This window comes from Pleurodeles waltl, chromosome 4_1 (genome assembly GCF_031143425.1).
Source record: "Pleurodeles waltl isolate 20211129_DDA chromosome 4_1, aPleWal1.hap1.20221129, whole genome shotgun sequence".
In the NCBI taxonomy this organism is placed as follows: Eukaryota; Metazoa; Chordata; class Amphibia; order Caudata; family Salamandridae; genus Pleurodeles; species Pleurodeles waltl.
Window position 1 is genome coordinate 169,727,010 of NC_090442.1, and position 12,395 is coordinate 169,739,404.

General features: G+C 46.6%; 1 protein-coding gene across 2 annotated transcripts in view; it reads right to left on the minus strand.

Annotated features, from left to right (window-relative positions):
• LOC138287512 (rho crystallin-like) overlaps positions 1-5,036 on the minus strand; it is a 118,281-nt gene extending 113,245 nt beyond the window's left edge. For both annotated transcript variants that reach the window (XM_069227980.1, XM_069227979.1), the window contains exon 1: positions 4,770-5,036. In XM_069227980.1, coding sequence (XP_069084081.1) covers positions 4,770-5,003 — 234 coding nt within the window. In that variant the 5' untranslated portion in view covers positions 5,004-5,036. The remainder of the gene's footprint in view (positions 1-4,769) is intronic.
• Positions 5,037-12,395: the final 7,359 nt, after the last annotated feature.

Below are 12,395 nucleotides of genomic sequence, written 5' to 3' on the forward strand. Positions count from 1 at the left end.
TCTAGGTCCATGTCCACAAGTGCGGCCTGTTTAAGGCTTTATGTTTGTGCCACAAAGCCTCACACTGTCTACCTATTGGTAATTACTTATTTACTTTGTAGGTCTCCAGTTTGTTTCACTTTTGTCTTATTGGCTCATTTAGCCCTTGGGGGACAGTCTAATAATCTGCTTGACCAATGGAGGTCTTGCCATTGCTGGTCGACATTAGTCACCCACCATGTGGCAGGTTTTTCTTACTGATAGTCCTACCCCAACATGCTAAGACCACTTTTAGCCAAAATGCAAAGCTGAGTAGGCCACCATGTTATTGTAGGCACTTGGTAACGTTTTTTAATGTTCACGAACATTTTCCCAAATTGTGGGCTTGGTGCTAAAAATGAAAAAAAAAAAAGTCGGCATGGGTTACATGGCAGTCATAAAAATATGGTCCTTCTGATACTGTGTTGTCAGCAGTCATGCTGTCTATGATCCACCAGCAAGGGTTGTATGATGGAACCACGCATGCGGCAACCACGCATGCCTGAACAATGCGGTCGGAAAAACGACTGCGTTGTTTCCACGCATGCCTTTACCACGCATGCCTTTACAACTATTTTTTGTTTTAAAGACACACATAGTAAAGGCATGTGTGGAACGCATTTGTGGTTGTAGCATGCCACCCCCCACACTAAAAAAAGAAGTACCCCGACCCTCACCCTTAAAAACTACCATGATACCCCCACCCCCCTGAGCCCTAATACCGACCCCACTCCGAAAAATAAACCAACCCAATCCCTAAAAACAAAATTACCCTGACACCCCACTCCTGCCTCTAAAAACAGAAGTACCCCAACACCCCACCTTTAAAAACTACCCCGATACCCCCACCCACAGCCCTAAAACTGAACACCACCGCCCAAAAATAAAACTACTGAACCCCTAAAAACAAAATTACCCCGACGCCCCCATCCCTACCCCTAAAAACCTGAACCCCCGCCTGTCCTGAATACAAAATTAACCCAACTCCCCACTCCGCCTCTAAAAACCCAATAAAATACAAAATTACCCTGATCCAACCCCTAAAAACCTGCCCCAACCCTAAATACAAAATTACCCTGACCCCCCTACGCCCAGCCCTAATAAAGTGCCCCCACCCAACATAAATACAAAATTACCCCAACCCCCACCCCTAAAAACCTGCCTCCCCCACCTGTCTGGAACACAAAATGATCCCAACTCCCTACCCCGCCCCTAAAATCCTGACCCCCCCACCTGCCCTAAATACAAAATTACCCCAACCCCCACCCCAATAACTTGCCCCCACCTGCCCTAAATACAAAATTACCCCAACCCCCACCCCTAAAAACTTGCCCCCACCCGCCCTAAAAACATAATTATCCCACCACCCAAATACAAAGTTACCCTGACCCCCCACCCCGCTCTTAAAAAACCCAACCTCCCATCCGCCCTAAATACAAAATTACCCCATCCCCTGCCCCTAAAAACCCAACATCCTCCTAAATTCAAAATTAGCTCGACCCCCCACCCCTGCCCCTAAAAACAAAATAACCCCGACCCCCCACCCTGCCCTAAAAACCATAGTACCGACCGCCCCACCCCGTCCCTTAAAAATAAATAAATAACCTAACCACTCCCACCCCTTCACCCCCTGCCCCCACCCCTAAAAACTATCCCCAACACTGCCCCAGCCCCACTTACCTGGCCTCATCCTCTCCCGATGGATCTTCCTTTTTCTCTGCGTTAACCACGCATGTGCATTGCTCACATGCGTGGTTGAGGCAGAGAAAAAGGCCTGCGTTGTTCAGGGGAGCGTTGTTCCGCTTGCATGAACAACGCAGGCGTGGTTCCGGACACGTTGTTCCATATCTTTCCTACCAGCAAGAGGTATCAGATGGCCGAGCTGACGCAGTGATGGAGCACCATTACTGGATAACTGTGCTTTATAAGCAGCTTTCATTCAACTTCCTCTGTCAAAAACTAGCCAAAAAGTGGTTACCGACCTCTTAAGGAGGCGGTGAAACCAGTGGATGGGGAATCAGCCGATAAGCACAATGAGCATGCATAGACTTATCTGTAGAGACTCCTTGAGGATCCACCTTTCAGGTGTCAGTAAAATACAGTATGTAACTAGTGCAAACCATTCAGATTTTTCCTCCTTTAGTGAAGCTCTTGTGGATAAAATGCCGAGCTTGCCCTTTTTGTGAGGCTCAAATGCATCTGCAGTGTGCATAAGTCACAAAAGACATTGATAATCGCATTAATAAGGATCGTGCCAGAAGCTCCGCTCTTGCTTTTTTAAGCATCGAGGATGGACGCTAAACCAGATTTTTCATCAAGGACTCAACTCATTGGTCCTAGCCAATCTAGATCATGAGATGAGAGATAATGTTGACAATGATTTTACACATTTAAACTGTGAAATGGTCAGTGGCTGGACTCATGTTTTGGCCAGTGAAGCAAAGCCAAATCTAAGGCTCAACCTTGGCGCACTTGTGCCTAAACTGTAATTCCGTCTCCATTTGCATCATCGCAAAGCACAACTGCAGAGATTTTACGCCACATTTCTGTCCATACTATGTCCACCCCTGGAAACAACGTTTCCCCTTACAAAAGAAATATAATTGTTGTTCGGTCCACTGGTGTCCACTAAAAATCCCACATGTTTAATCACTCATTCCCTTTCCCACGTTAATGCAGACAGAGGCGGGTGTGGGCCCGGGATCATAACTGATGAAGTATCAGCGAAGTCCCCAGGTGTTTTGTCTGCATGATTTGCACAATTTGTTGTAAATCCTGCTGCAACTCAAGTGGGCAAGTACCAAGTATTCTGAGAATGTGCACCTAAAAGTAGGGCAAAGTGTGCGAAATTCCCATGCTATTCCCCCTCCCGAAGTCCAAAACTCAGAAAGGTGGGGTCGTTGTTCACCCAGTAATTTAACCAGGCAGTATTAAAATGTACTGAATGCGCCAGGGCCATTGTTAGCGCTGGTGACGCCCAGTGCAACAATGTTTGTTGGCACCCCCATTACCACCTCTGCCATGTACTCCCTCATTACAGTCCCTTAACAGTGTCCCTCAAGTCTCCATAATCACTCTTAATCACTTTAATTAATGGTAATAGCATCTCTCATACCAGTGTAGGGAGTATGAGCACTTTACATCACACACATTACACAGAGACAATTGTGTGTGCCAGTCAGTGTATACCTCATGTGACATCGGACATAGGACTACAAGTTGTAGGCGCCACATGTCATTCATTATGGTAGGCAGTATAGTTGAGAAGTGCTTGGTCTGGAGAGGCACAAACTCAGAATTTAAAAGGTAACACCATGGTTGGGGATTCTCTTTAATAATAAGAACTGATTTCCACCTAAATCGTACCTTTTTGCAACATTAGGAGAATGAAAGGCTGGGGAAAAATCATAACTCTCTAATCTATACAGTTTCCATGCAGCTCTCGATGGTCGTTAATAGCTCACTGTTCAATGTGAGGATTTTAACTAATTAACTGCAAGTAACAAAAGAATCTCTGACAAAAGCAGTAACCAGTAAAAATAATAAGCAAACACTTTCTACATGAAATGTGCTTTTGTGATCTGTGGTACACGCTGTTTGCAAGAGGCATATTAACCCTCTGAGCTAACTTATGATGAGTCAAAACTTCCACTAAACAAAACTCGTTCTCTTTCCAGGAAGAACAGTAATCACCCGTGTTATCTTGTCACTTTTATTGTTGCCTGAAAATTGCTGCAGGCAAGAAATGTGGCAGCGGGTGCTTTCAAAACCATAATATACTTACAAACAGGCGCCCCAGCAAAGTCAGCGCCCTGTGCGATGGCACCGGCCGCGCCGGCCTAGTGTCGGCCCTGGGCTGCACAATAAACACCCGGCACTGAGGTGGACCCAGAATGTACTCACCATCCCTGCACGCAGCCATAGATTCTTAGAATAATATTATTTATCGTATAAATTGCCAGCTTCTATTCAACAGTAAAGTTATGGGTTATAACTTGCCTCGTGTACTTAAGAAATTCATCATTTATATTGCACTGTGCATTTCTATCCATCCCCGTGTGGTCAGTCCTTCTCCGGTGCCCCGTATTATTTCCCTCCGAGTTACCTGTTCCCCTTGAGCTTCCGGTACGTTCCTTGAGGCGACTCACTTCAGAGTGACCCAGGAGACGGAAATAAAGTCTTAGGCTGACGTGCTGCGTAGCTCCTTCAATTCACCTCATATTAATTGCTTCACTCAGGTCATTCTCTTTAGGCACGGACGTGGGGGGGGGGGGGCATGACTAAGTGAAATATTCCCCAAATGTGAATTTAGCAGGCAAAACAGAAAACTTTGAGGCAAACATCTAAATCAGTGACCCCCTCCCCGCCCATCCTCTAACCTGCGAGAGAACCAGCGCAACATTCAAAGCGGAGAAACTCAAAACACTGAGCCCTTCACCAGGTGTGAGGACTGTAGTGCCGACACCAATAGTGCTTTCAGTGGGCAGGTACTGTCCGGTACTGCGTACCTGCACTTCTTCAATTTAAAAGCGAGAACACCTGCACTCCTCAGCACTGCTGCAATACATTCAGTGGGAGAGTACCTGCACTTCTCACTATTACTGCAATACATTTAGTGGGAGAGTGCCCGTACTTCTCAGGAGCAAACAGGTGCTCTAATCGAGAGTACCTGCACATTTATGTTTCCCTTTGAAGCACTGGGCACGAATGTCACACTAGAGCGGATCCGGAGATATATAAACCAAACCTACGGTCTTGGCGGCGTAGGTGCCAAGTCCAAGCACTGGCATGGTGTGCCCATCGCTCAGCTGAACACGGGTGTCCTTGGTGAAAGCCATGACCTTTCCCTGAAGCGGCGGAGTCTTTGTCCAAGCGGTGGAGTCTTTGTCCAAGGTGTGCGGAGCGCTCCTGCTTACTGGCTTGACGCGTCCCAGGCAGCCACAGCTCGCCTTATATACCGCGAGCCTCGCGTAAATAGCGTGCATGAGCTCGGGCTGGCGGCTTGTGGGAGTGGCTGGACTTTGTGCTGAAGTGTGTAACATTGAAAGCAAAGCTGAGCGAGAAGGTCAGAGCCGTGGGAGCCAAGAAGCCTCGACCTTGAAGGCAAGGGAATGAACTGGATCTGCCAGAGTGGTGACACCCCGGCAGGGCAGCTCAGAAGTTGCTTGAGCTGTGCGACTTCAGCAAGGCCACAGAACCATTCGCGTGGTAAAATACGAAAACACGACTGCCCTTAAGGGACTGGTGTTTTAGAAGCTAGGGAAACTTGGCTGAGTTGGGAAATAGTATTCAGAAAATCTAGGATAACAGAAAAATCCTAAAATTAGGGAAAACATCTCCGTACAAGGAGAATATCAAATTGGAGGCAACTAGAGAAATAATTTCAGTGGAATCTTAAAGAAAGGCAACGGTATGACTGTGGAGTAGATTGAGCAACGAGGAAGATGTCAAGCAAATCTGCTGTGATGCTAGGACTCCTCTCCTTTTTCATATCAGTGCAAATGTGACTCTGGATGGATAAAAAGGATGGAAACAGGAAGAAGTTTAATCCATCGGAAAATAAATTTAAATTACGCCAACATACTTTACGTAATTTTGGAAGTTTGTGTTATGCTTCCTGCGTGAAATTCCTGAAATTAAACCAGCACAATACTTCATGTAACTACAGGCCATTTGCAGTAATAATTTCTCAAGAAATGCACCATTTGCTGTAAAAATTTACCATGAAATGTACCATTTGAAGGAAAATATTTGTTGCAAACGCACTTGAACAGCTGTTGCCAGGGTTCTTTGTCATTTGTTCATTTAAAACCTTTGCCAGGGTTTTAAATGAATCAGTGCACCAAAAAATTAATTGAGGATGCAGTTTATGCTAAAGTATGTCATAAAGTGAAGGATTCACATTTCTCTAAATTATGTGTAATCTTGCTGAAATTTTACGTAGTTAAGTGAAAGCAAATTCCGCACATTTTTTATATCTCTAGACATAATATATGGATTGAATGTTGAAAACAAACAGGGTAAATTGGAGTCTGAATAATGAAAACTCTTACATTTCTTAGGTCAATTCCTGGGTATTGAAACCAGGCCAGGTTGTTTTTGTGTATTCTGAGGCATAATGGGCCAGATGTATCAAACTATTTTGTGTTCGCAAACGGTGCAAAAGCCAAAAATACACTGCGAATGCAAAATAGCCTTTCACGATTTATGAAAGGTATTCGCAGTCCAATTTTAAGGAATTGCTAAATTAGCAATTACCTAAAATTGCGACTCAATTTTGCAAATTGCAAAATGCGGTCTGTAAATAAGGAATCACAATTTAAATGTATGAACCAATTGCAAATTGCGAATGGTCGCAAAACTGGAATTTTGCATGTGCAATTTACCACCAACTCAAATCAGATGGTAATCAGGTGCAACCTATGAAAAGAGGCCCAGAGTGCATCAGGCCTTTTCAACAACGGCTGCACTCTATGCCATGGCAAGCAGGATGAGGATCCTGGGAGGTTTGAGGAGAGTGAGGAGGAGACAGGAGCGCATTTTCGGAGTGCGCATTACTCTGTTTGACCAAACTAAGGAGGAGATATTTGATAGTATAGATTGAATTCTGAAAAGACACTAGACCTAATAGCAGATTTACAAGCACAACTGCAGTAACACACACACAGAACAATGCCATTCCCACTCATGTGCAGCTATTATGCTCCCTGCACCTCTTAGCCTCAGGAACCTATTGGGGGTTATAGCAGCAGCTGGAGGTGTGACTCAAAGTACGCTCTCACGCTTCTTCAGTGCATTCCTCAATACATTGTTATTTAAAATAAATAAGCACATCAAATACCCCAACAACCCACAGGACTTGCAGCTCACAAAATTACATTTTTACCAGGTATCCCAATTCCCACGTCATTGGCTGCATTGATGGGACACAAGTTGCAATCTGTCCACATTCTGAAACTGAGTACATGCACAGGAATAGAAAAAATAGCCATAACATGCAGGTCATCTGCCATTGCCTCACACATCATTACTGAATAGTGACCAGATTCCCTGGAAGCACACATGATTCGTACATCTTGAGACATAGTGGACGGTACACACAGCTTCTCGCTGGAGAGTTTGGAGAAGGATACCTACTTGGTAATGTAACAGAGAACAATGTAGCATATCATACAGGTGAGGTTAGACATGACAATTACTCCATTTTTACTCCTGTCATTGTAGGAGACAGTGCATGTGCAGTGCGGTCCTTCATCCAAACACCATACCTCATGTAGGAAGCTGGCCTGGTGTGTGATGAGTACTTATATTACTCACACCTTTTACCAGGTCCTGGGTTCCCCTATTAGTGAAATGTAGGCAGTGTTTAGAAGCCAGGGTTCTCTAGAGGTAGCTGTGGATGAGAAGCCAAGACTTATCTAGGAGACATGCAAAGCTCATGCAATAACACTGTAGTCACACAGCACTTACATACATGAAAGAAAACACTCTGTGTTACAAAAATGAAGGGTCCTTATTATAGTAACACAGCACCAAAAATACTAGAGGGACGATACCTCAACAGGAGGTAAGTAGACACACTAAATATATACACTAGTAATCAGAAATAGGCATAAATAGCAACAGAAAATTGTGCAACAGCAATGGACAATAGTGACCCTTGGGGGAGCCCAAACCATATACTAAAGAAATGGAATGCAAATGCAGGACCCTCACCCAGGTAAGTGGAATCTGTAGAGAGAAGCTGGAAGAACTAGGAGCCCCAAAAGGTAAGTACAACAGTGCACCCCAGCGACCACGAATAAAGGAGTAAGTTACATTTTTTTCCCGAAACCACCAAAAGGACTGAAAAGAAGAATAATGCACCACCCAAAAAAGACTGCAAGAAACGAGTGGTGGATCCTGAAGAAGAAAGACCTGAAAAAGAAGAGGACTAAGTCCAGAACTTGTACAAGTGTCCGGTGGTGGCAGAAGCCACTATCCACCCGTCTGTGGTTGCAGGAGTTGGTCGATGGTAGGACGAAGACAGTCAGAAATGCAGCCCTGGAGTCGGTGAAGAACTCCTGGAGGATGCAGTTGATGTCTCACGCCAGATGGAAGATTGAAGTCTGTCTATGGCATGGAAAAGCCACCAAAAAGCCTTGGCAAAGGCAAGAATTGCGGTAGACAAAAAGTGGAGCTGCGGGAGACCGGCAAGGTCCAGGGGGACTCAACCCACAGAGGGGAGTCCCATGGGACCCTCAACATGTCACAAACTACTCGTTGTCTATGGCTGTGGCCCACTAGAAATGCGGCGCGGTCTTCGTTCCTATAGGTTCTGCCTTGACCCAAGTAGGGGCAACCATTTCTGGTAGCCACAATGTTGCTGACGGAGGGAACGCCAAAGGCAGTCCGTGCCCTTCAGAAGGAGTCCCAGAGGGAAAAAACCCAAAAAGGGAAAAAACCTCAAGCAGGAACTCCTGGAACAAAAACAAAAAGTAAAAAGTAAATCTGAACAAAAGACAAAATGACAACGAAAAGAGCTGGAACAGGCTAAGAAAAAATATAATTGATGCAGAAGAAACAGGAGCGAAGATCACCACCCAAAGGAAGTGTTGCGGCGCAAAGAGAACATGAATCACACACATTATATACCCAAAGAACAGGAAGTGACCAACAGGAAGTACAAGACACCATATTGGGTTGGGAATATAGCATAGAAACCTATAGAAAAGTCACCATGTTGAATAAGGTTCCAAAGGCATGCAGGGAGCAGGAAGGCATGCTGGGAAGGAGAAAGGATCATGGCAACTAAAGAAGGGCAGAAATACAGGGAGAAACAAAGAAAGCAGAAAAGAAGAAAGAAAAAAGAAGCATAAAGTAAGTGGGGGTGAGTTGTGTGTGGAGGGAGGCAAGAACTAGCAGGGGCACGTCGCGCCCGTAACTCATAGAGGCCCCATGCCCAATTTGGGACCTCGATGAAAATATAGAATGGCAGCGGAGCAGCACGTCCTGCCGCCGCGGATCGCGGCCGCGTCCCGAGCCGAATGTTCGCCTTGCGCCACGGCTCGCACCGCGACACAGCAATGCAGAGACTCCACAGAAGAAGAGCCAGCCTCCACATAAGACCCACTGGATGAGGACCCAGGACTTGCTGAGGAGCCCACACAGCACAACTGAAGAAGGGTCCTACACCGCCGGAAAAGCCCACAGAAGGCTGTGCATCACAGCGAAGTGTGCAGGGGGCTGGGGCTACACGGAGCCTGAGGATCCCTTGGAGGAGATGGCTTACCTTCACCAAAGTTGGACAGCTGGCAGAGAGAACCAAGGGAACAACTAGACCACCACCTGTGATGCAGGACCCATGCAGCTCAGGATGAGAGGAGATCAACACAGCCAGTCTTTGTTGTTGTTGGTGCCTGCAGATGCAAAGTGACTCCTTCACTCCAAGGAAGATTCCTTATTGCTTCTTGTGCAGACATAAGACTTGCCACCCTCAGAGCATGCACAGCTGGGGAAAGGTTGCAGTTGCTGGAAATACCCGGAGAAACAGTATTGCAGGGCAAAGTCATTGCTGGAGCTGCAGATTGTAGGTTCCTGTGAAGACCAGTTGCGGTTCCAGTGGCCAGAAGCTGAAGTAGATGTCGCAGAGGAGTCCTGCTGGAATCTTGCAAGTTGAATCTGAGGACCCACCCAAGAGGGAGCCCTAAATAGCCCTGGAAGGGGGATTCGTCACCTAGCCAGGTGACCACCTATCAGGAGGGGGCACTGAAGTCACCTGCCTGACCTGGCCACTCAGATGCTCCCAGAGGCCTCTTCCCACCTTGGAATCAAGATGGCAGAATCAAGGAGCCCCCTGGAGGAGCCCTGGGCACCACCCCTTGGGTAGTGATGGACAGGGGAGTGGTCACTCACCTTTCCATTGTCCAGTTTCATACAAGAGCATGGACTGGAGGTCCCTGAACCAGTGCAGACTGGTTTATACAAGGAGGGCACCAAATGTGCCCTTCAAAGCATACCAGTGACTTGGGGAGGCTACCCCTCCCAAGTCATGTAACACCTATTTCCAAAGGAAGAGAGTGTTGCCTCCCTCTCCCAAAGGAAATCCTTTGTTCTGCCTTCCTGGGCTTGAGCTGCTCAACCAGCAGGAGGGCAGAAACACATCTGAGGGGTGGCAGCAGCTTGGGCTGCCCGGAAGACCCCAGAAAGCTGTAAGGAGCAATAATGGGTGTCCTCTAAGGAGCCCCCAGATTGCATGTAATCATACTTCCAATACTGGCAACAGTATTGGGGTATGTTTGCAACATTTGTGATACCAAACATGCCCAGGCTCAGAGTTACCATTATGTAGCTGGACATAGGTAGTGACCTTTGTCCACTACACATGTAAAATAGCATCCCCACACTCACGAGTCCATGAAAAGGGAGATGGAGTTCGGGGGGCACCACTGCTCATGCAGGGGTGACCTCACACAGAGGCACCTGCACCTTGACCTCTGGGCTAGAAGGGCCTACAATAGGGGTGACTTACAGTGACCTGGTGCAGTGACCTGTAGTGAAAAGGGTGCATGCACCCTTTCACGCAGGCTGCAATTGCAGGCCTGCAGATACACTTTGCATGGGCTCCCCATGGATGGCATAATACACGCTGCAGTCCATGGGAAACCCCTGGTGCCCCAATGCCCTGGGTACCATATTTTAGGGACTTAGAAGGGGGCACCAATATGTCAAATGTGGGGTGTTTGTGGTCCAAGCAACCAAGTTTAAAGGGAGTGAGCACAAACATACTGACAACAGGCAAAAAGTGGAGGTAACCATGCCAGAAAGAGGGTACTTTCCTACACCTCAATCCAGCCACACCAAGTGAACGGCATTACAGTGCGGAACAAAGGAGAGCGCAAAGTGTTATTGAGAGGATCTTTGGCCTGCTGAAGAGTCTCTTCTGGCGCCTGCACAAAAGTGGGGGCACACTACAGTACAGTCTGGAAACCCCACTGTAAGTTTGTGGGCACATGTGCTATGCTGCACAACATCGCAACAACAAGAGGTATACCAGTAGAACCCACAGATACAGACTCAGATGAGGATGATGACCCATTGCCACCCCCTCACACAGCAGACCGATTCACAGCAGCAGACAGCAGGCAAAGATGTGCTGAGATTATGCACAACTATTTGTGATGTAAGTAATGACAACACCACATCTTGTTTCTTTTTTGCTACAGGTATCACAATTATTGCCTTAACTTCAGGTCAAATATGTTGGCATAGAACATAGTTAGTCTAAAGCACTATCTGTACTCTCATTAAATGTTATACTTTTAACATCATATTATCAATGCAATGTCAGAAAATGTGCAAGGCCCAGCACATATCCACATTCGTTTTTGTGGCCAGGAACTCCACTAGAACGCTCAGTGGGTTCAGCGGCATCTCTTGTTGTGTGTTCTGAGACAATACTGTGTCTAGAACTGCGATGCCTAGGATCCATCACAGGGGCTGTGACACTAGTCCGGCTAAAGAGCTCCCCACCATCCCCACCACCCAGCTTGCTGTTTGCAGCACTCCTGGCTGTCTGCATGGCCTACAACGCATTGGTAACGGCACCAATCCCCGTGCAAAGTCCCCACTGCAATGTACCATTTCCACTTGCATGCTCACAGCACGTTGTGACAGCAAAGCAGTTGCATTAGTGGGGCAATTTACAGATCGGCTGAACCCATCCAACCTACCCATCAATTGGTGATTTTGCCTACAGTGGGTGACATGGTCCTTCTGCTTTACAGTGCAGAGTTCCTTAATTGCATTTGTCATCTCCCTTAGATTTTCAGCTGTAGATTTCTGTCCATCCTGCACTGTTTTCATTCAGCTGGCACTTGTTGTGATTTATAGACACCAACTGCCTGCTTACAGTGGAGGCACTGCACCTTTAACATGGATGCCTCCAGACCACCAAACAGAGATGGGCCCTCACCTTCCTCTGAGTTCTGTCTGACATGTGCTCTACGCCTCCTGAGGGGAGTATGCTGGTGCTGAAAAAGGGACTGACGTCTGTGGGTATGTCTACCATCTGAAGGTGATGTGTGTTTGTCATCTTGCAAGTCATCAGAGTCCTGAGTAAATTCAGGAAGTAGTTCCACTGTGCTCTGTGTCTGGGTAGTGCTGGTGTAATGGACAAGATGATGCCGGTCTGAGACTGTGGCTGGCTTTCGTCATTACCCTCTGTTTCCATTTCTGCTGCATCTGGTGCAGGAACATCTGTAACATCAATGTGCAGCATGTCAGTCATAAAGTACATTTTTCATTTCTACGTTCACATTGTCATTTTTTTGTAAACATTTTCCCTGGCATAGTGTCTCTAATTTTCTTTTGTATTCTCTCCCTGTTCGGTTTTACAC